Raw genomic sequence first — 24,735 nt, forward strand, 5'->3', positions numbered from 1 at the left:
ATGGGTCATTCCAGCTCAAGTGGGTACAGAATTTTAAAAAGTTGTGGTCGATGTCACCGATTTGAGCCAAACTTGACCAAAACGCTTATTTTAGCATTCTGAACAAACGCCTTTTTTTATTTTGCTCTAAAGTGCCTAGATCCTTCTGGGCTACAACCCTGTATTTTCAAGATTTTTAAAAATTTAAACTTTCAGAAGAGATTACTACACAACCAAATAAGCTAATCGTGATCTTAGAACGTTAATTTGAAGGTTTTTTAAATTTTAATTCTTATAGGTATACCCACATTTTGTTTTTGTTATAGTTACTACAGTAAATAGGCTGATTACCGGCAGGTATTAAAATTGTTGAAAAATGGCCTTTTTTCACCATGGGCGGGATTTTTTATTTCTTAATATTTTGGGCTCAAATTTTCACCACGCTTTGGAAAACTCTTGTTCTTGGTGTGTTTCCAAGGGCAAATTATTTGGACAAATAGTTTTTGAGATATGACCAGATGAGTGAGAGGTAGTTTTAAGCTTTTCTGGTGAAAAATCAATGCTATTTAATATATATTTTTTTTTTCTTGAATTCCTTCATGCTGATGGCACAATAACCTAACCCAAATAACCAAAAGTTCCGATTAAAATCACTTCCAAGTTCCGTAAAGTTCAAATAAAGTTCCGACCGAACCTTCAAGTTCCATAAAGTGCAAATAAAGTTCCGACAGAACTGTCAAGTTCCATAAAGTTCGAATAAAGTCCCGACAGAACTTTCAAGTTCCATAAAGTTCAAATAAAGTTCCTACAGAACTTTCAAGTTACATAAAGTTCAAATAAAGTTCCGACCGAGGTTCCGACAGAACTTTCAAGCCACATGAAGCAATCTGCACAAGTCTTTATTAGTAACAAAATTGAATGTACGTAAATATTAAATGATCAGTGACCCGAATAAATCATAATTTTTATATTTATGCAGTGCATCAACATTCTATCCAAACATAAAAAAATAATTAAAAAATAATTTCCTGGATACGAACTCGTGTATTCAACATGCGATCTAGTAACGCTAACCACTGCGTCACAAATGTGTTGGAATACCATGCGGGCAAATACCAATTTAAAATTCATCAAGGTGTTGTGTTTCGTATTCAAGTCCAACAGTAGGCGGGACAACAGCTCACTTTATTATATCTCTGATGACGCAGTGGTTCGTGCTGGGGCTCTCACGCAGGAGGAGACTGGGTTTAATTCTTCACACAGCTCCAATTCTACTACTAATGCTGATAAATCAATACACATTAATACCTGCCTTTAGAAATAGCTTTCATAAAAGTGCGAACAAAATATAAAATTGGAGTAGAGGACAAAAACCTGTTTTAATTTATTTTCTAAAAGTTCCGTTCAAGTTCCGCCAGAAGCTGTTTAGAATACTCTTCAATTATGATACCGGAACTTTCAAGTTCTTATAACGACTTAAAAATGATGCTGCTTAGAATTCTATAGACCACCTCCAACCAAGATGCTTTAGCCACAAATAGCCTTTTATCAGAACTTTTGGTTACTTGGGAATATTGTTATGTTATTTTTCGCATGTTCTGGACTGGATTCTCATTATATGAAATCATAGCTACCTTATTTATTTACTTCTGTCCATAATTTAATTGTGGTCCTAAAAGTGAAAAAATACGTTCCTATGGGATACAGCCAAAACGTAAAGTACGATGAAATCAGATAGATTAGCAGATGAGTTCAAAAACAGGCAAATTTCGATAAAATCGTACCTTATCTCCGAAGAGAAGAAAAATAGAGGATAACTATTTTCCACATACATATGTATTTAGATTAAATAAACAAATCGTAAGAACGTCTTTAACCTGCAAAAACGTCACAGACAATGTTATGATCATAAATCTGACCGTCCACAAAAAAAATGCTCTTTAGGTCGATAACGCGATAAAAGGTTAGTGTCTTCAGCAATACATTGACATTTACTATAACTTTGCTCAAGACACCTTCTCTCTATCTCGATTTTTGTCAAAATATAATTTGAACCTCACTTGTAGGGGGATTAATCAAGCAAAAAATACCGTCAAAAGACGGGGCCATAAATACCAACAAACTTCTCTCAGCATACTGTATACCTAAAGTGAATGATTTTGACGTAATCTCACACGATCACGTTGTTCGCCGTTTGAACCACTGTGGTAAATGAGGTTAACGATAAACCACTTGCGATGGTCATTGCGGCATTGAAGGAATTGAAAAAGCTGATCAATTAGCAAAGCTTGGCTCATCCCAGCAATTTGCTGGGCCAAAACCGTTTATTTGTCTTAATGTCTTAATGTGCCTTCTAGCCTGAAAATGGAATAAAGGAACTGGGAAAAGGCAAGGTATATGCAATCCATTTCGAATAACATCTCAACAGAACGGCCATAAGCGTAGGCAGAGATCGGTAGGGGGAGAGGCAACTGCCCCTCTTGAGTCAGCAACATAAAATCGTACTATTGGCATTCGGCCAAATCCTCCATAGAAAAAAAAATGTCACCGCTCCGCTAGTTTGAAACCTGGCTACGTTCTTGAGTGGCAATCAAAACGATTTACAAAGGCTACCGTTTTGAATACGCAAAGGCTACTCATTCTTACTGGGTTAATAACAGGGTATTGTTCTGGTAAACTCCATCTAATGATTGTTGGAAAACATAGTGATGACAGATGTCGTTTTTGCAATTTGGAGAGCAAAAGCTCTGATCGGTTTGTTGTGTGATTGCGTTGTACTATTTAATAAACGTTGCACCTTTCTTGAAAAAGGAAATACCGTACCTGAATTAATCTTTACTAATTTACAAATCAAAGGTTTAAACTTTATACGAAGGAAGTGCAATTCCATGTTGGGAGAATGCCGATAATCACTTAATAGTGGTTGATCATCGAAACACACGGCAAACAGTAAAAAAGGATATACCCCAATGGATCAAAATACATCGTGCACTGGTAAATGTCCCCGACGGGGGAAAAGGAACACTTGCAAAGTATTACCTATGTCTATTATTTATAATAACTTCGTTTGTGAAACTTGCTGTATGTTAAGAAACTGTGCAAGCATATATATAGCAGGCAGATCTATTACTGACTGACACTAAAAGGAATTTTGTGGACCTTGCACAACTAGCCGCCTAGTTTCAGCGAGCATTACTCAATACTTTGTTTTACTCCAGCACATTTATTAACATCCTTACAAATGTCCATGCAAGATTCTAATACTTGTCTTTCTATTCCCCGAACAGGTCTCCGCAAGAACCGTCAGTAAATGACGTCAGCGTTTATTTTGCTTAAGTCATCATCACCGTCATACTAGATTTTAAAAAAACAACGCATGATCATCGTTCAACTTCCACAAGAACAACAAAAACCTAGCAAACAAACAAACAAAAAATCCTGCGCTAATCCATTATTGAGCCAACGCAAGCTGTATTGAATGAGAGTTTCATCCGAGAATTGCCAAAACACTGATCGTCTTCGCGCGAATGACACGTATCTTCCGTACAGTGCTGCAAGAGGCCAAATTCAGCAGCACACAAAAAAAATGCAAGAGCATGATCAGTTGAATCTAACTTATCATGATAGCCGATAAATATTGAAGTTTAGCTGAATCAAATTTTAACTGTGAAATCTAAACACGTATACATACACATGAACAGCGAAAACACACATACATACATACATAAGAACAAGCAAACACTTACACTAGCGGATTGACAGATACACGTGACGAGTGAACGTTAATTACGAGTTCATACAAGTAAACAACCAACAAAAACAAAACAAAACACATTCATATATTCGTTTTAATTGACATTTGTAAAGTAAGCAAACTTAAAGCAGTTGATTAAGTTGAACAAGAAGAGTAAAGGACATGCCGAAAAAACTCGAAAATAAACTTACGTGTTAAATAAAATTTATTATAGATATTAAATAAAAAGAGCAAGTAACAAGAAAACCAGAACAAACTTAAACTGAACGGCAGAAGCTAGAACACGTTCACAGAAGATCTGAGAAACGAATAAAATCAAAAAGGAAAACCTGGTAGAAGATCAACGACAAAAAAAAAATGCCCGTAATCAAAATGAAAATACTAAAAAGAAGTAAGTTCTCTTCCCGATTCTAGGAGCCAAACTACAACCAAAACTGTTCGCTATTCTATCCGAAAGCAGCGAAGAGAAGTGCAGCAAACTGTAACCATTTCGTGAATTGATTCCATTACCTAATTAGAGTAGATGAGGAAAAATTATACAGCAATTTGCGCTAGAGCCAAGTTATAGATAAATTGTCAAATTGTTATCACCAATAGTAACGTGTATATTCTACCAACAGGCACACACACATACACAAACACGCTATAGAACATCCAATATTTGAAGTTCCGATTGGCACCCGTTTCCAGTTTTGCAGCAAACAAAAGTTTCGTTTCAACTCCGCTTCCGTAGCTATGCCCAGATCTGCACCTTGTTCAGTAGTTTGACCCCCCTTATCCCCCGCCCTAACCCAACCTTAACCCATTCACAGCTCTCTTGTATGTTTGATGTTCGACGTTGATAACTTGTAAAATCGAAATTAAAATGCCATTGGGAGAAAACCAAATTTAAGAAAACATGTGAGTAACGGTAAAGAACAAAAAAAAAGTACATATTGAATTGCATGTTTTCAAAAAGATAAATACGAAATGGCATTAACATTAACGACACAAAGAGTCGAAGGGAAAGAAGAAAAGCCGAAAAGTAACAGAGACAAAACAACTAGATAAATATTTATAAAAGTAAAAACCAGAAGCGGAAGGGGGAAAAAAGAAGCCGACAAAAGAAAACATATACACTTACTCTTAGAACCTATTACTACTGTATAAATTGTCTCATACTACGCAATAGGAACAAAAGAAAAATTGTAAAGCCAGACAAAACAAAATCTGTAAAAGAAAAAAAAATGTCACTCGACGTCAGCTCTCTATGAAATGTGTATTTGGTTTCAAGCTGGATTTTGTTCTTCTGATTTTGTTTTTCGTTTTCTCCCAATTCGAATAAGATCACAAACATGTTCTGGTTTCCGTGTTTAAACTTGTACGTTTAATGTTTTCTATGAACGTGGATGTCAGAATATCAAAACCAACAGCGTTCTATTTGCAGCAACACCCACAAAAACACAATGCGGTACTGTTGTTTCCGTGTAAGGTTATTTTTCTGTTCGATTCAGCTCATTAAAAATATATACAATAACTGTAGATTTAAAATATCAAATTTCTTAATAAAACATATTCTTTTGTGATATGTTGTAAAGGGTCTGCGTTCGTTTGCTTAGTTTGATGACATGCCCATCCATGCCAATAGTACAAGATCCACTCCGTTCGGTCCTACAAAGTTTAATTGGAAGTAACCGTACATTCGTTTTTTACTTTGATTGTTAGGAGTTTCACCGACTCCTTCGAGAGAACCTGGAAGCACAATAATTGTGCTGGAAGTCCAGTTCACGTGAGAACTGAGACACTTGTGAGCGCACCAATGCGTGTATTCTTTGTTCAACCAAATTACGTTCCGATCCTGAGATCACAACCGTGTGTTACAGCCATTTTTCCCCCTTGATTTGTTTTCCTGCAATCTTGTTTTCCGTGCTGAGCACCAATGCTACCGACGCCAGGGAGGCAGCTCCCACACCTGGACCCTACCTTTCGACCCATCAACTCATGAACCGGGGACCGACGGCTTTACTTGCCGAAGGAAGGCGTGATCAGAGATGTTATGCCTCAGAACATCCCGGCGGCGCCGACTGGGATTGAACCCAGGCCTGCTGGGGTGAGAGGTAATCACGCTTACCACTGCACATCCGGCACCGCTGTGTAACAGCCATTGTAATCCTCGATTATACCGACAGCGGATGCCAACATTACCTGTGCTTCCAGCAGCAGCCAATACAGAATGATCCACTAATACCCCGTACAGACTATGGCTTATATCATGTAATATAGGCTGTCTTGCAGTTGCAATGAGCACTCATACATCTAGTTTTCACTGGAAATCCTATGTATGAGTGTTCATTGCAAGACAGCCTATATTACATGATATAAGCCATAGTCTGTACTAGAGTCGGTGTATAATGAGTCACGCCAAGAGAAACACAGTTGAACTCGCATCACGGTTTTCGAAAGATTCCCTTTCTTTTAACTTGGCAACAGAGGACTTCTACATCAACTTCAAATGACTTCTAGCGAGAAAAAAATAATAGCGGCTGTAGTAAATCATTATATCACTGATTTTGTCAAATTATCTTAACAAAAAATAGTAGAAATTCTCATTACTGATCATTACCAAACGTATCCCATGACAATTGAATGCTCACTGCGTGTTTATTATCATTTCTTCGATTATATTTTATGTTTTATTGTAATACCTTTCGTGGACCTTCCATAGCATCGTAATGTTTGTTTACTTTGCACGATAGGTAGCTGGTTTGACAGTTCGATAGGTAGACTTGGCTTCACTCTTGGCGTGACTCATTATACACCGACTCTAGTCTGTACAGGGTATAACCACAGACAAACAGACATACACATTGAATATTTCTTACTGTAAAACATCGTCGCTAAAACATTACCGCCATCTGTTGAGTAAACTGTGGTGGGTGTAGTAGGTATAGCAGTTATTAGTAAGAAAAGTGAATTCTACCAAAGCGTGTACAAGGTAAATCAAATGAGATCGGAGTAGTAATTACAAAGAAAAAAGGGTATGCGCAAATCTGTGTGTATGTAAAGAAAGCTCATAACTGCACGAAAATCGAAATGCTAATCTGAACCGGAAAACGATCGCCGAGGTTGAAAGCCAAAGTTCGGAAATCGTTTCCAGTACGAGAGTTAACCAATTCCGAATGAACGTGGGGTGAGAATGAGAGAACAGAATATGGCATAGAGTAATCGGAACGAAGGTGAAGTCTATCAGGAAGCGAGTCTTTTTCGGATTAGAGAGAGATGGGCTAGAATGATGAAATTATAATGATGGAGTGAGAAGACACCAAACCGAACTGGAGAGATTCGGAAAGGGGAAATTAACGAAGTAGCATACTCGACTTCGATTCGAGGCTAGCACGAGGATTCTGTTGGTTACATTTGGCGTTAGCAGACGTGTTTTTTGGAGCCATGGCGGGTAAACGGAAGTCGGCTGGAATAATGCCCTTGAAGCGGCACGACAGTGGGCACTACACTGAACAGATGGGGGTAGTCACCCCTATTCTGTATTTCGTTTCGAACGAAATTCTCATACAAAAAAATATTTTTTTGTATGAGAATTTCGTTCGAAACGAAATACAGAATAGGGGTGAGTGTGTAAACATCAAACGCAAGGGAATTGACTATGCGCCACAGGTGGCGGTACTACCAATTACGATACTTTTAATTTGTCCGTTAAATGCTTGTTCGATGAACAACTTGCGAGTGTTATGTTTGTTTGTCTGTGGTATAACCATAGAGGTAACTCTAAGACCAGAAGGTCCCGATGAAACGTGCTCAACTTTTTGGCCCAGCGCTGGTACTCTCTTCGGTCCCAAGTTAATCGATGCACCCCTCGAAACATAGGAAAATCCACGAACCCCTTATTTTATCTGTCAAAAGTTCATAGTGAATCATAACAAACATATTTTAGTACTAGAATTTCGACTAGAATGGGGTACGTTAATCGATTTGTTTGGGGCCAATAGGCTAGTCAAGTAGTTAGCCAATTTAAAATCGTTAGTTTCCAACCGGTGCTACTAGTAATTGTAATTGTAATTGTAATTGTAATTGTAATTGTTCAGTGCATAGGCTGTGCCTTCCGCTAAGAAGGCTTATCTAGGGTCCAACCCCCTAGTCTATACACCTACTGTCCTTCCCGTTGCACTCGTCAGCTCGTGCGATACTCTAGACACACATGGGTGGTCGTATCCGGGTCCTCCCCTGGGTAGGCTCGTGTCCGTCCAGGTTCTGGTACATTAACTTATCTATATGCATGGTAATTATACTTTTAAAACTCACCTTTTGATTATAATGTCGAAAATGCTGAAACTAAATAAAGGTTAGCGATCCATATAAGGTGTGTGCTGCGACGGAGTAGTAATTGAAGGAAATGAGGTTCTGATGTGAAGTATAGGTAATTCTAAAATAGGTAAATCAATTAATCATTAGCTGCTAACAGTTACTAATAAATGGGTACGATAAATCACTCATCAATGAGTATTGCCACTCCCACTGAAAAATGGGCAAAACCTTAATCATAAATGGATATTCGATTGCTACCGTGTATTTAAAGTTAAGTTAGGATCTTATCAAGCAAACACACACCTTTTACGATTCTTATCCTACTTACGGTTTCCTGCACATAAGACTTTTCCTAGATACAAGCTTCGTCCAGTATACATTGGCTGTCTCCAACCGGCATGATCCTTTATGTCTGGTTCCTCTTGCCGGTGCAAGTTTAATTCTTCTTTTCTTGTTCGAATTTTTCCTATTGAACTTCTGGTCGTGTTCCCATTTGTCCTCAGGCAGTTAATATTAGTACATTATATGAAGAAAGAAAGAAATAGAACAAGTTAAGTGTGAGCCGCATGCATTGGTTACTTATTTGGGTCATGGTGTTGTCTTCCCTATTTATTTGCCTCTATTCGTTCTCATATCGCAACGTTTAACTAACCCCCTTCCCTCACACTATTATGGTCGGAAAAGAGAACCCATATTTAGTAATCTATCGCGAACTGCGATGCAGAAGATATTAATAGCAAACTAATCTGGAACTGGTCTAAGACATATGACCCAGTGAGTATTGACACCTCACACTGTTGTGAATGAGCACGGACGCGAGATTTACTAGAGTATTAAATGCAAAACGCAAATTTAAAATAAAACTTGACAAGACATCGTCAATCCCCTTATTCTTGGGCAGGGTCTGACGATGTGAATCTGATTTTGATCAGTGAACGGGCCCCATATGGTACATTTTCTCACTATGAACCTGTCATTTCCAGCCTATCTGAACTATTTAATAAATGGAAACCATAACATGGGCTACGCTCCTCCTAAGCGGGCCCTCCGCATCTTATCTCTGTCTTATCTCAAATGCCAATGGTTTGAATGTATCAATATATACATTGGAAATGACGTTCAATCAAATAAACCCATACCCCACTCACTTGGCCAGTCTTCAGAATCTTCCAGTGGGCAGTGCGCTCTACACTCCAAGTTCCCTTTCTTTCAAATTCACCCCAAATTTGATATTTTACCCATTTGAGTGTTGATTAATCACAATGAAACATTGTGACAGAGCACGGACTTGAGGTTACTATAGTATTAAATAATCTAGGTCCTATTTAGGATTATATCTGAAAAATCCAAATTTGGCCAACGCCCACCAGTTTCCAACCGGTGCTACTAGTCTGCCGAAAATCTCCCATGTTATTTCTGATGTGATTTACGATATTTTGACGTCCATTATCTTTGTATGGTGATCTTGAGAGTTGCGTCTTATAAAATCGTAACACCAATGCGGAAAATGGACAGTGTCTCCGGGTATTTTATTAAAGAGCATCACTCCATTGTCGTATCGCATGTGCTCCATTTTGCAGCTCTTCTCCAAGGGGTAGATCACTCCGCACACCAATATTGGATCAACATTTTTCTCCGTGTGCCGCAAATGTAACGCTGGTGTGCCGATTGTGCCGGCAGTGCTGCGATTTTTCAAAAAATACGAACAGTATGGTATATTTTAGAACCCAGTATTTCTGACAGCTTGAATATGCCCCAAAAATGTCGAATATCGTGCTCGATTAGGATTCCTTCAACAGACGAATAAAATGCCTCTACGCCAGCTGGAAGGAACCAGAGTTTTCCCATGATGATTCGCTGCAGAAGGTGGATTTCATTCTGACGGCGGTCGGCGTAGACGAGGAAACCATCTACAGCAAATCAACCTCGCTGAAGACCTGGCTGCTGGGATACGAGCTGATCGATATGATTACGGTGCTGTTTGAAAAGTCAATCTTTTTTTTTGGCCAGCAAGAAGAAGGTCGATTCCCTGAAGCAGATCGAGAAGGACGGGAGGAGGGCATTCCGTCGGTGAAGCTGTTGGTTCGGGAAAAGAACGTCAAAGACAAAGATCACATCATGGAGATTATGGATGCTGATAAGAAAGTAAAACATGCCAAACTGTCGGAGGGTGTCGAGCAGGCACTGACGGACAAAAGGTACGTCTCCGGTGTGGATACCAACGTGTTGGACATGTGATACCCTGCGATTATCCAGTCGGGTGGCAATTACAGCTTGAAGTTCACTGCATTCAGCGACAAGAACTATTTGCACTTTGGATCCTATCATCAATGTCGTCCGAAAGTTGCTCTTCAATCCGACGGAAACGGTTCAGAAGCGCTATACCTTACTGCTCAATCTGGAAGAGGAGCTGCTGAATAATTCCGGGCAAGAAACTGTCGGAGATTTTCGACGTCAGAATGGTTTATGCCAAGAAGAAGGATCTCAAACTAAGACGTTCGGTTTTACCATCGGGTTGGAGTTCCGGAACAATTCGATCGTAGTACCTCAACAAGTGAAAATCAGCCTAAAAATTGTAAGTTAATTAGGTTGAGTTGAAGCAATTAAAATTCCGTGTGCCGTGAACATTAGTTCGGTATTGTTCAAATGAGTTTGGTTTGGTAGACGACCAATTAACTGACTACTTTTCACGGCACAATCACACGGTCACACGCTTGCACTCAACCTAATTAACTTTTATTTTTGTTACAAAAATCGAAAACCATTTATTTCATCTCGTATATATGATGTATATATCACATATGAAAAAATAAAACTACTCTTTTACTTAATTCAAATTTAAACCGAAATCTCCCTTCAAATTTGTATACGTCGCATTGGTGGTAAGACCACAGTTGTAAACCTTCACCGCCATCAAAGCATATCCATCGTTGCCCCAGTAGTTGGGCCAGGAATTCTTGATAATCTATTAATCTTTTTAAGTTTTCCGTATCCAATCGACACCACTGCATGATCCAATCCATCCAAATTGCTCTTGCATTCTGGTTCGTAGTACACTCCATTTGCGTAGTAGCTGAAAGACTTGTGACCGGCAACGATAGCAATCGACAGCCCTCGCAAGCCGACTTTTTGAATTTAAATATGAACCGAGATGTGAATTGCTGGTCTGAGTTCCGTCCCAACAAATAATTGCCTATTGTAGAAACGACTTCTTGACGATTTTATTCAACTGCATGCTTAATAATACTTGTACTATTTTGAATAATAACTTCTGCTCAGGCTTTGTTCACACAAATCTGGAGAATTTATTCAACCACAACATTGAAATATTTGGTGTTGAATAAGGTATGTCGAGAAGCTTTTATTCGACTTACAAGAGTTGTGACAGAGTTTATTCGATCAAATTTTTGAATATTCAGCGTTTATTAGACATCATTACTTCCTTAAACAGCGATGGTATAAAGGTGTATTATAGATTTTCATGGGAAATAATGTTTAATTAGACACTATTATACAGTTATTAAACGATTATTCAACTACGAGATAATTAATCCGAAAATAAGAACGGGACAGAGCAGGTTTCCCACCACACAGATACTAGAAAATTTATTACATACATACATACATACCCACATGACGTTAGATGGGATTCGAACCATGACCTTCCGATCACGAGTCGCTTGCCTTGCCACCTGAGTTATCCTAGAATACATCATATGGGCAGCTAAATAAGCAATAAAAGCTTGAATCTGAATGCCTATCAGCACTCCTAGCCGTAAGTCTAGCTAGTTCAAGGAGATGTGAGAATGATTAATTGATTCATAGTTGTTTTACATGAGACCAATGCAGTGTTGCAATGTTACCTCTCCATCTCTCTAATTTCGATGGCAAGTAAGGTGGGCTATTCTTTTCGATAGATCGATGAATTGGTTGTCGTGCACAGCAAAAAAAAAAATATTGATTTCACATCAAAGTGGATGCACTTCAATCGTGTCAAAAATATGGTGTAATATTACATGACAAAAAGGACAAAATTATCATTAATACAGTGCATGAACTGACATTACGCTTATTTCGCTGCATTTTTTTATTTGTGTGGCCATAAAAATTACATGAGATTTTCAACATGATTGAAGTGCATCCTCTTAGATGTAATATTAATTTTTTTTTTTTGCTGTGTGAGTGATACGATCTATGATTACGATTTAAATAAATCAAGCGTAGAAAATAAATAAAAAAAAGGGTTGAGGATGGGATTGAACTCACGATATTCTACTTGGAAAGCGGAAACGGTAACCACTATGCTACCAATGTTGTTTTGTTATTAGCCTGAAACAGTGTTGTGGAATAATGAATGAATACGCCGTTTGTAAAGCATTTACAAAGCATGCAATTAAAACATGGACACATAGTGGTATAAGAGCTATTATGCTGACTGTATTCACCTTTATTCAGCAATATTGTTGTTCAATGGAATCTAATAATGGAGCTAGAAAACAATTATTAAACGTATAATAAAGCATGTTATTAAATCCATTAAAAACAGTCGAATTAAAGCGTCAATGTATGTGCAAATTACACTTATTCAGTATGTTATGAGAACAAACTTCTGGTGTTGAATCAGGAAGACAGTCATCGTTTGTATAGTTTTTAATAAGTTTATTAATCAAATCAGAGCAAACAACGGAATAAAGGCACATCTATCGATCTCAATTAAGTTTTTTTGCTCTTCTCTCACTTTTACTTTGTTGACTCCATCGTACCAGAAAAAATATAGATACCTACATACATTATTATCAATGATGTGACATAACCACAACGGGATGGCCGTTGGTAATGGTTCAACGGCTGTGAAATGAGGGAACATTTAAATTTAATACGATTTAAAGTATTTCAATGCAACATTACATCTGTTCAATAAGAATTAACACATTTTTCAATATATTATCTTAACTGATTACTGGAAGAATTTACTTGTTTTATACAATTAGTATCAATGTTCCGTCATATCGTATCTTCAAGTGAACCAAAGGGCAGGGGTTCACTTTTTGTCCAATTTATCGTGCGCATACTAGCTGAGTTTTCCAGGAATTATGAAGTAAGGGTACGGCCAGGGTAGACGCGATTCGCGACGCGACGCGACCAATTCAAAAGAATCTTAGGTGGCGGCCAGGGTAGACGCGATTCGCGATGCGACGCGACGCGATGCGAATTTTGACAAGTCGCGCGAAGTCGCGCGACCGGCCTTCGCACATTTAAACAAAGCAATAACAAGCCTGACATGCCACGGTGAACGCGAACGAATGCGATGCGATGAGCAATTGGGTTCTTTAAGGGTATTGAGGTAAATGCATATTCGTAATCTGCTTTAAAAATGGAACCCAACAATTCATCAATTTTGGTACACTGGAACTGTTTTAAATAAGTACGATTACATTTGCAAAAATCACCTTATCAGCGCCCCTCGGTGTCACTTTGTATGGGAGCGAGCTGTCAGTTTGTCAGTTTAGTGCCAAACAGTGAAGTTATTATTTTGCTTTAAATCTTGATTTAAAAATCGAGATGAAAGTGTGTGGGTTCGAAAAAAATATCGCTGTGCTCAGAAAACGAAGCTCTTTCAGAAGATATATAAAAACCGATATATTTTTCAAAATTAAAGAACCCAATTACCATGCGACCAAACACTGCATGCACTGGTTTGTCGCTCGATTTCCGCGCGAAAAGTCGTTTATGTTTTTTTTTTCTGCAAACAAATTTCGGGTCCGTCAGTTTTTTTTTCTCGTAATTTAAAATAAAAATAAATCCATTCTGAATTCACGATGACGGAAACAGAACCTGCTACCACCGGAATCGATGCAGAATATTTTATCGGTGCTATTTTCTTGCGGGAAGAATTGTGGGATCAAACATCCCGAAAATACCGGAACCGTGTTCTGGTGGAGAAAGGGTGGAAGGAACTCGAGAAGGAGTTTTCGATTCCCGGTAAGTTTAATATTTTATTTTCGCTGTACTGGGGAACAAACATCACAAATTTGGTGCATTCGCCTTATTTAAAGCAGCACGTATTTTCATAACTGATTCGACTCTTTTTGCAATTCTTAATTGATATTGTATTTTCAGCAAATGAATTGAAAAAAAATAAATACCTACGCTAGGGAACTCCGCAAGCTGCCTAAATCCGGTGATGCAGGAGATAAAAGCTGCCACAGCACTTGGCCATATTTTACCTGCATGCAGTTCTTGAAACAGCAGATGAAAACCCGAAAATCAACCGGAAACCTTAAGATTCCACCCACATCAACAGCCAATGATCAGGACGATGAAATCGATTATGGCGAAGTGGAGGCATTGGAGGAAACAGAAGGGTGGTTTGAAGTAGCCGACCCTTCTATCGCTGGATTTTCGGACTCACCCTTGCAACGTCCGGCCAAAAAAATCAAAAAATCTTCGAAGAGAAGCCAGCAGCTGCGCGGCTGCTGGAAATCGAATGGAGGAAGCTTGAACTGCTTGAGAAAAAGGCTGAGAAAAATCGCGATGAAGATATTGTTTTCTTAGAAAGTTTGCTACAGCACGTTAGAAAACTGGAGGGTGCCCACAAGCTGGAATTCAGGATTAAAATTCAACAAGTTTTGCTTGTTTATGTGTATAGAAAGGCCCAATGCTCGCTCACTGAAAGTGAGGGTGATATTTTTTAGTTATAAGAGTTTTTCAGCTTCTTTTTTAGTGTAGTCGGCTGTTTTAGAATATATTATAAACGAGAATGGATAATGTTATGGTTTTTTAACTTTCAATCCATGACACAAATATAAATAAAACCCTCAATATTCAGAAAGTACCTCTACAAATCCCTCTTAAATTCTACATGCTTCTCAAATCCTGTACGGACTTTTCAAAAGTTTCAACCATTCTCAAAAGCTCTAAAGTTTTTTTTTTCGTCATCATTAGGTATGCGTTCTGAAAACTTCTCGGAAGTTCTGGGAAAATCTTCCTGGAAAATCTGTGAAGTTAATTCAAGAAGCTCTGGAAAGCTCTTCTAGGAAGTTCTGAAAGGTTCTTACTGGGAATTCTGGAAAGTTCTTTCAGGAATTTTTGGAAAGGTCTTTCAGGAAATCAACTTACTACAATTTCATGAAAGTATATTCTAGAACTTTCTAAAACTTCCTGGAAATTCTTCCTCGAACATCCCAGAACTTCCTAGAAGAATTTCCAGGAAGTTCTAGGTAGTTCCCAGAATTTCCCAGAACTTCCCAGATCTTTCTGGAAGAACTTACAGGAACTTCATAGAACTTCCTGGAAAAACTTACTACCTGTAAAACTTCCCAGTACTTCTTGGAAGAACTTTCCAGAAGAATGTTCTGGGAAGTTCTAGTAAGCTTTTCCAGGAAGTTCTATGAAGTTCCTACAAGTTCTTCCAGAAAGATCTGGGAAGTTCTGGGAAATTCTTCCAGGAAGATTGGTGTAAAAATGTGTTTAAATGGAGACACTGCAGTGGTACCATGGTACAATGGACGAAATAACAAAATGTGAAATAATCGTATATTTTTTATTTCGGTTTCTATTCCAATTCCTTCGTACTGCACACAAAATCACGGAACGTGTATCTAATCTGCTTTCCTGTTCGTTGGTAGCTATGGTTGAATGTTTTTCTGTTTAGATTTTTGTTATTTTCAAGGAAATCTTCTGTCTCTGCCTGAATACTCTGATATCCTTCCTTATCAATAATTACATTGTGCAAAACGCATATGGCCTTTACTATGATTTCCGCAAATTCTGGATCCGTTTCGATGGGTTTTCAAAGCAACCTCCATTTTGCATTAATCGCTCCAAATGCACACTCGACGGACTTTCTAGCCCTAGATAGTCTCGAATTGAAATATTCTTCATCTGCTGTCCCATCTATTCGTGCATATGGCCTTAAAACATGTTGTAGAAGCGGATAAGCATCATCGGCAAGAAAAACATATGGCATTGATATGTTCGTTCCAGGTAGGCAGGCATCTTGAGGGATATTTAATGCTCCTGTCTCCATCAATTTAAACAAAACGGAAGCATTGAATGTTCCACCGTCACTTTGTTTGCCATATCCGCCCACTTCTAAATACTGAGATGAACTTGCAGTTAGCATCAGCTACGCCTTGAAGCACAATCGAAAAATAATGTTTGTAGTTGTAGAACACCGTCCCCGAGTTAGAGGGACATCGAATTCGAATGTGTTTTCCATCGATACTCCCAATACAATTGGAAAGTACCACATTTCCCAATAGTCCTGCGCAATCATGTGTATCGGTTGGAGTGTTTCCCATAGTGCAAGGCAAGTTTCTTTCACAATTTCCGCAGCCGTCGATCGACCGATGCGAAAAGAATACGACAAGGCATAAAACGATACACCTATAGCAAAGAACCTACAAGTATAATCAAGATGCAAAAGATTGAAGGATACCAATATTTTCTTGTTTACCTGAGTGTGATAATCAATTTTTCTCTAGGAAGTATCGGTTGCCGCACAAAGTTTGTCCACCGCTTAGTAAGACGTTCTTCAATGAGTTCCAGTACGTAGTGGAACGTTTCAATCTTCATCCGGGATTAGTTCCGAAATTTATCCGGGTGTTTCATCAAGTCTGGATATAAATGATGATATTCCCCGTATATTTGTCGTTTCCGGTTGATTGGGTGTACCCCAAATTCTCGATCATCTTCAAAAAAATATCGTTGCACAGCATCAGAAGCAAAATATTCTTCATCAGAATCCTGATAGAAATCCATTTCTGTACAATTTGAATTAACTTGTAAACTGAAGTCTGTAAATGGCAATGTTTCATTCAAAATGTCAAGTATTTCAAGAATATCGGGTGAGACCAATCGGACCGAGCGCTCATTTCGGTCATCGGTTGTGCACGAGGAGCGATTTTAATCCCCCTGTTTTGAAGATATTCCGGAGCGAGGATCTATTATGTAAGAGGGATGATAGAAGTGGCATATCCAGAAACTCAATACAACAAGAGAAGGAAGTAGGATTAAAGGTAAACAGGGAGTACATGGGAACGTCGAAAACTGTAAGTATACTCCGATCTATTCTAGTACTCTTGTATAAAACCTATTGTAAACCGGCTAGATCGTAGTCGTCGTCACCGGGACGCATAGTCATGTGACCACTCATGATAAAGCACACAATGCTCTCAACATTAAATACATTGCACGAGTTGGGTCGCACAGAGGGTTGATTAAAACCCGCATGAACGATAACCATAAGGAGTGCCTAACAACCTATTCGGGTTATCATCCCAACAATATGTGGTACGGTGGCACGATGTGTGATATCGTTCATGTATGGTGCTCCACCCACCCTTTAAAGTCGCTGACGCTCATTGCACGCTCTTTCGTTCTCCGGTTGATTAAATGGATGACGGAGTTTGACGTCACACTCCTTCAGACGTTTAGGCGGCGGGTGGGCGAGAGGGATGGCTGTTCAGTACACGGAGACAATTTTACAAATGTATTTCTAATAGGTAAATCACAGTTTAAAACTCACTAACAATCTCTTTTAATTTCTTTTTCATTGGCGGTGTGATGTAATCGATGCGCTATGTGACGAGAGCGGAAACTAAACGAGGCCATTTTTCAACGATACGATAATAACTTATGCGCTTTTCACACAAAACCTACCCAACCCTTTCCTTTCTACAATCCCTGAGCAGCTGGTTTACCATAAGTATACCTCGCAGAACTTTTTTAACCCCCATGGGTAAAGATGCTGTTTTGCTCACTCCTCTCCCCTTCGCTGGTATATCATGGATGGTGTGAAAATTCACATCGGTGACATGGCCACTGACCCCCTTGTACATCATAAAATGAAAATGAAAATGAAATTTTATGATTACAAAATATTAAATTTTTGGAAGCACCTGCCGTAAATTGAGATATCAGGTAAAATTGTTCAAAATAATAGCAGTACTAATAATTTTCATTTCATCTTAATTTTGAGATTTCCGCCTCAAAATAATGCGAAAGAAAGTGTTCCCGGGTATAAAACCAATTGTTCCGTATTCTTTAGACTATCATTTAAACCAAAAAATCCATTTTTTTAACCCACTACAGTGACCTTTAACCTTTCTAATCCCTCCTATTCTGCGAGTCACGTGACTCTCTCTCTCTCACCGGTGAGGTGACAATTGTCACGTCGTGTGCGGAGGCTGTCCATTTGAATTGCACGAGGTGACAATTTTCACCTCACCGGTGACGGAGAATCACGTGACTCGTAGAATAAGTAGGAGTCCATTAGGAAAAAAATACACAGTGTTTCCAGGCCAAAAATGACCCCAATGCACTAGGAAGGTTAAACACGTCATGTTTGGTCAGCTCTGTAGGTGAATTGAAAACAAGCATCAAGAGGATGAAAATGAAAATCATTACCCGATCGATTGTGCCTAATCATGTGCCTACAGTTCAACGTCAATCCCACCAAGACGGCTGCTCGCTCAATTAGGTTCATTGCAACTCCAACCAGTCTGCGACAACCATTCGACCCACTCGGTGTCTCAAAGCCTCTCCATCCACACAGCACATTAGCAAAATAAGCATGGTTGAAAACGAGCTTAGGATCCCACATCTGCTGGTGGAAAATATCGGCCCCGTGCGTCGTATCACGCTGAACAACTCACGCAAACGCAATGCCTTCAACCTGCAAACCTATCGGGAATTGGCGGCATGTCTGAGCGCCTCGGATCGGGATGATTCCGTTCGGATGGTGGTGCTAACCGGTGCCGGTAGCTGCTACAGCGTAGGCAACGATATCGAAGACATTCTGGGCAGTGGTCAAACGTTGCAATCGATGGGACGCGATCAGGCGGCCATGGTGAGATCGTTCTACAGGTTCAGCAAGTTGCTGATTTGTGTGATCAATGGACCGGCGGTGGGAATTGCTGCAGCAACGGCACTGTTGTGCGATGTGGTTTACATGGAGGAATCGGTGAGTATAGTGATAGACATAGACCAGAAGGTTATGGGAATTCATCAACTAGAAAATGCACTTGATTTGTTGATATTTTTGAGCCCGTTCAGTTTAAAAAATGTCATATGGTTTTAATTGAGTTTGGGATTTTTAACTGAGAAGTGAATTATTTGTCCATCTCTTCCTGTTTTTAACACATTGAATATTTTTCAATAAAAAACATCGTTGCTAAACCACTACCGCTATCTACTGAGTATACTGTGATGGGTAGTACGCTCAACAGATGACGGTAGTGTGTTGACTATGCGTGCCACAGGTGGCGGTACTACCGACTAAGATCATTTAAATTGACCATTAAATGCGTGTTCTATGAACAAATTGGCAGAGTTATGACTGTTTGTCCGTGCTTTACTGGTAAGAATTTTCTACAGCTACAACTTTGCCCAAGACATTTTTTCTATTCTTCGCCCCCAAGTAATGATGCCTGATCAGCAGATGATGAAGCATGTCTGAAAGTTCTCAGCTTTTTAGTAAATTACTACAAGTAATTATCATGACGGGTATATAAAAAGTGGTCTTCAACACAGTTGTAACCCATAAATTATTGTGGTGGTCCACCATCATTTGCATTCATTTCGTACATTCATTTACATTCATTTGCCTCTAACTTTTTTCTTCAATAGCATTCCGCAAAATGATGTAAAGAACTTTTGTAGGTTTTGTTATTAGCTACAACTTTTGTAAACAAGTCAAATATGTATCTCTTATGCATGACGAAGCAGAGCGAACAGAATCCACTACTGTTTTTCAGTGAATGTATTTTACATTCACTGAAAAACTGTAACAAGTTCTGCCCACTCTAGTTCGTGATGCATAAGAGGTACAGATTTGAGTTATGAACAAAACTTGTAGCTTATTACAAAACCTATAAAAGTTCTATACATCATTTTGCGGAATGCTGTTGAAGAAAAAAGTTAGAGGCAAATGATTGTAAATGAATGTATGGAATGAATGCAAATGATTTTCCATGCCTGGTGGTGGATGACCAGGTGAACAAAAAGATCGCATTTTCCATAATAATTCCCAACTAGGGGCATTATGGACACCCTAAGAATTTTGCCATGTATGACTTGATTTGAATCAAAATATCGCTATGTGTTATTTATCAGAGACGATGTTAAATCAGAGACGCGCAAAGACTGAAGCCAATCGTAAAAAAACATTCTTATCCCCTTTTCTCATCCCCTTTTCTCGCCACCCATATGACACCAACGCAAACCATCAACATCGCCGGATAGGGGAAGGTTTTCCTTTCCCGATGATGTTGTTAGTTTGCGTGGGCGACCCTCGGTTGGTGAGAAGAGGGCATACAAAGGTTTGTTTACAAAAAGCTTGAATGCCCTTTTGACATGTGGCTCTTGAAATAAGCTCAAATTTTGAGAGAATGGTTGATTCGTTTGACCAGTATGGAGGAAAATCGATACAAATGGACCACTTCGTCAAGCAGTTTTAGCAACAATCAATACGAAACTAACGATTTAAAATTGGCTCATTTCTTGACTAGCCTATTGGTCCCAAGCAAATCGATTACGTACCCCATTCTAGTCAAAATTCTAGTACTACACTATGTTTGTTTTGATTCGCTATGAAAGTTTGGCAGATAAAATGAGGGGTTCGTGGATTCTTCTATATTTCGAGGGGTGCATCGATTAGCTTGGGACCAAAGATAGTACCAGAGAAGAGCCAAAAAGTTGAGCACGTTATTTCGGGACCTTCTAGTCTTAGAGTTACCTTAAGAACCGTAGGTCAGATATATTACCAAACCTCATCTTCTGGCATCTCTGGCATTGATAATAATGCGCCTAAATATATGTTACCCACGGTAACCACAAAATACCCAATAATGACTACAAAGTACACGCTATTTCAAAACTACCCAAATTTGGGTAGCATCCACCCAGATCCGTCAAAACAGAACCTACCCAAAGATGGGTAAACTGTGTTGGGAGTGACAAGTTGACAAATGAACAACATTGACATGAATCCGATCGACGTTGTTCATTTGTCAGCTTGTCACTCCCAACACAGTTTACCCATTTTTTGGGAAGGTTCAGTTTTGACGGATCTGGGTGGATTCTACCCAAATTTGGGTAGTTTTGAAATAGCGTGTAAGCATTTTTTAGAGAAACTGGAACTACCCATTAAATGAGTAAAATTTTACCCATTTGTGAGTAATTAAAATTACAAGAATAAGTAGTAAAGATTGATTTGTGAGTAACTAATACTCATAAATGGGTAATTTTTTACTCATTTAATGGGTATTCCCAGTCTCCCTCGAAAATGCATACTTTGTAGTCAATATCGAGTCTTGTATAGTCAATAATAGGGATTTTGCAGTTACCGTGCAGTTAAAAGCAGAGGGGCGATCGAGGAGGCGATTCAACTTCAGTAACTTTTTGGAATTTGGAACCCCTTCCCCCTTAAATCTTCCCATACCTAGGGGAAATGACTCTAATTTTGGCCTATGGATCTAAGAATGGGACCATCGCTAAAAATCTATTTTTTATCAATTTTATCTAAATAAAATAATGATGTAATAGTAAAAAGCAGATACAATATTACATCAATGGATGTAATTTTGTTCGCAAAAACGATGTACATGTAATATTCAACAACTTTTTTTTATGTGTACCCCCCTCCAAAAGTCAACATCATTTCACACGTTTCCTGCCATGCTTGTAATATTAGGCCGAAAATACTATGTATAGTATATTTGATTAGATGGTATAGTATATTAAATTTTTTTTAAATTTAAAAATATAGTATATCAAATTTTGATCTCATCGAACTGTGAGTCGAAAACAGCCGTAAATGTCTTAACATGGCAGTAGGAAGTCAAAGCATAATCGACGAAGAGAATCGAGCAAATTGACCTTTTGAATTCTAGATAAACATTGCAAAAGGTCCTATCTGCATTGATCGATTCTCTTCATCGACTTTCTCTTTCGTCAATAACTCAGCTGCAAAACCTTTCCCTGTTATACGTTTTGGACGCTAGATAAGAACCTCCTTTATCAAACCATGTGGTAGAATTAGCGCGAAATCTTTTTGCATAGCAGTGGTTATGAAAAGAGAAAGTCGATGAAGAGAATCAATCAAAGCAGATAGGACCATGTTCATCGAGAATTGTTCGGGTTGTTAAAATTTTAATTTTAAATAGAGCTTACCTTTGCAAGTACTGAAATAAGTAGTTAAAACTAATTATTCACTCCCAATATTCCGCTTCCCACAGGCCTACCTGGAAACTCCATTCACTCTAGCCGGATTGGGATCCGAGGGTTGCGCATCGTACACATTTCCCAAACTGATGGGACACACAAAGGCATCGGAAATGCTCCTACTGAACCGTCGCATGTCAGCGCAAGAAGCCTTACAGCTAGGTGTCGCCTGTCGATTGTACGCAGCAGATGAGTTCGAGGTCAAATTGTGGCCGGAAATTCTGCAACTAGGTGCCCTATCGACCATTCCCATTAAAATCATCAAAGAACAAATGAACCGGTCCGAACTTGATCACCTCGAACGAGCTAATACAAGAGAGGTGGACACGCTGATACAAATGCTGCAGTCCAAGGAGTGCCTCGAAACGCTAAAGAAGTTTGTCGTGACAAAGAGTAAAATGTGAAAACCAAATATGATTGAAATAAAGCTTTATTTGACAGCCTTCTTAACGAATACAACCGAAGTAACGACATTCCCCACAGCTCCGCCGAATTTGAACGAAGGCGTTGGGATGACCACGTGCAAATCGAATACCTCTACGAAACTTTTGACCAACTCAGGTTGTGTCCAATTGCAGGAAGTAAGAATAAACAGCCCGTCGTCTTGTAAGAGTTGCAAAACGCTTTTTATGTACGTTGTTCGCATCCTTTTGGAATCATCTGGATGTAAGCTAACTGCATCATAAGTTCCTTTATCGTGAACCACTTTGAACTTGCCCAAAGATGCCACTTCTGGCTCGCTGAGTAGATCCACCACCTTGTAGGTAATTTCTAGTTCTTGATCTGTGCTTATCGACTGGGCCAATTCTATCGCTTTTGGCGAATAGTCCACACCGGTAAGATTCGAATATCCTTCGCGTGCCATTTCGATCAGCATCATGCCATTTCCGCATCCTGAAATGTTTCATATTAACGGTTGAATTTCCACATGGTATCAAAATCGGGATTAAATTGCTCACCCAAGTCAATAAAGGAATCATCCTGTTGAAGTCTATCCTCCTGCCTTTCGATCCATCGTATAATGCGTAGTTGACTGTCCTCATCGAACCAAACCTCCCCTACATCGCCATGGTCCCGGTAGTTTTGTATTTCCGTTTCGTAGCTCGATTCCCAATAGTCTTTCGTGCCCAGTTCAGAGCTTTCCAATTCTTCGATTTGGTCGGTCATCTTCTTGAAGGTATTGAGTTCTAGTGTAATTCCCGATTAATCATTTTGTATTTAGTAAATTTAAAAATTTATTCAAAACAATGTCGCACCTTGCACCTCGCAACTACTTCTTATTTACTTTGTTTGTTTGCATATCGGCTAACATCTCATTAGGGTTGACAGCCGGTTTATGGGGGCAAGGGGTGATGCAGTAAAAGTACCACAGTACATACCGAAAATTAAATCTTTCCCATTTGTGGCACAGACCTAACAACTGGTCCTCTCCAGGCGGGTTCGTATTGGTTCGATTTGCGTGTGTTAGTGAGATGAAATTTTTTGATAGCTGAGATAAATTTTTTGTTTGCTGTAAGAACTATCATTCTAAAGTAAAAATAAACAACAAAACGAAAACAAACCTTACGCTTGCACGGTAACAGTCAAATACCCTTTTATGAGTAAAAGTTAACCCATTTTTAATAAAAGTGGCTTTATTCATTTATGACTAAATTATTTTAACAACAATGAGTTTCTGCTAACAGTAGCTAACAGTTATTACTTGATTGGCATAATAAATTACTCATTAATTAGTAGTGCCACTTTTATTGACAATGGGTTAACTTTTACTCATAAATGGGAGTTTGATTATTACCGTGTACATGGCAGTATATGCTAGTGTGAGTAAAATTATATTATTAGATTAGTGTTCGTGAGATCCTGCTTGGGAAACTCAATAGAGAAGTAATGAGCATGGCAAACACCGGTGGTATACGACACATATATTATATCAAGAGCCAATTTTCTAACAGATATTTTTGCCAATTCAGAGTAAAATAGTATTTGGCGTCAGATTATCAACTTTAATATAGATTTTCAGGTCCGGTTGTATTGGTAAGATATGTGAGAGTGTGTTAGTGAAAATCAGAGGAAAATAATTTAAATTCATACCTTTGTTAGGTTAGCCAGAGTAAAATAATGAACAACTTTACACGACGATGCACCCGCTAGCGTGCGTGCGTTAAACGTCACTAATCTCTCATACTAACCTTACTCACTACCATAACCATTAACAATAAAGTTCTCAAACCATAATTTAAAAGCTTCTAATATAGTTCTCTTTCCGATGGAGTATGGATGTAGGGCGAAAACAAGAATATGGAACCTATTATTTGTAAGGTCCACACCTAAAACATACATAAGTTTATAACTTTATCAAACAAACGCTCATGTAAAGTTCCATAACCATTCCAGTTAAAGTTTAGGAGGGATTATAAACTATTTTTAACCATTATCGGTAAGGTCAAGTTATGGTTCGCGTTTATGCAGGTTATTCA

The 24,735-nt window shown here is 38.7% G+C and overlaps 3 protein-coding genes across 9 annotated transcripts in view; 2 read left to right on the top strand and 1 right to left on the bottom strand.

Moving 5' to 3' along the window:
* LOC135698458 (protein FAM133A-like) overlaps nt 1-5,309 on the top strand; it is a 472,657-nt gene extending 467,348 nt beyond the window's left edge. For all 7 annotated transcript variants that reach the window (XM_065218461.1, XM_065218458.1, XM_065218463.1 and 4 more), the window contains exon 6: nt 3,267-5,309. In XM_065218461.1, coding sequence (XP_065074533.1) covers nt 3,267-3,289 — 23 coding nt within the window. In that variant the 3' untranslated portion in view covers nt 3,290-5,309. The remainder of the gene's footprint in view (nt 1-3,266) is intronic.
* A 13,274-nt stretch (nt 5,310-18,583) lies between these two features.
* On the top strand, nt 18,584-22,697 carry LOC135698417 (enoyl-CoA delta isomerase 2-like). The gene is made up of 2 exons (XM_065218390.1): nt 18,584-18,998; nt 22,273-22,697. The coding sequence occupies exons 1-2, from the start codon at nt 18,609-18,611 to the stop codon at nt 22,660-22,662; spliced, it is 780 nt and encodes a 259-aa protein (XP_065074462.1). The 5' UTR covers nt 18,584-18,608; the 3' UTR covers nt 22,663-22,697.
* On the bottom strand, nt 22,671-23,512 carry LOC135698418 (EEF1A lysine methyltransferase 2). Its single transcript, XM_065218391.1, has 2 exons — nt 23,218-23,512; nt 22,671-23,152 (listed from the first exon to the last, which is right to left on the bottom strand). The coding sequence occupies exons 1-2, from the start codon at nt 23,423-23,425 to the stop codon at nt 22,689-22,691; spliced, it is 672 nt and encodes a 223-aa protein (XP_065074463.1). The 5' UTR covers nt 23,426-23,512; the 3' UTR covers nt 22,671-22,688.
* Between the last annotated feature and the right edge of the window lie 1,223 nt (nt 23,513-24,735).

The sequence above is a fragment of the Ochlerotatus camptorhynchus genome, unplaced genomic scaffold (genome assembly GCF_037179485.1).
Source record: "Ochlerotatus camptorhynchus isolate MF236.1 unplaced genomic scaffold, CSIRO-AGI_Acam_v1.1 ptg000086l, whole genome shotgun sequence".
Classification (NCBI taxonomy): Eukaryota; Metazoa; Arthropoda; class Insecta; order Diptera; family Culicidae; genus Ochlerotatus; species Ochlerotatus camptorhynchus.

What these genes read in the sequence shown, in the direction of transcription:
- LOC135698417 (XM_065218390.1), top strand. Translation starts at nt 18,609, where the DNA reads ATGGTTGAAAACGAGCTTAGGATCCCACATCTGCTGGTGGAAAATATC. An exon ending in TGGTTTACATGGAGGAATCG is followed by an intron (nt 18,999 to 22,272) that starts GTGAGTATAGTG and finishes CGCTTCCCACAG; the next exon opens with GCCTACCTGGAAACTCCATT.
- LOC135698418 (XM_065218391.1), bottom strand. Translation starts at nt 23,425, where the DNA reads ATGACCGACCAAATCGAAGAATTGGAAAGCTCTGAACTGGGCACGAAA. An exon ending in TGATTCCTTTATTGACTTGG is followed by an intron (nt 23,153 to 23,217) that starts GTGAGCAATTTA and finishes GAAACATTTCAG; the next exon opens with GATGCGGAAATGGCATGATG.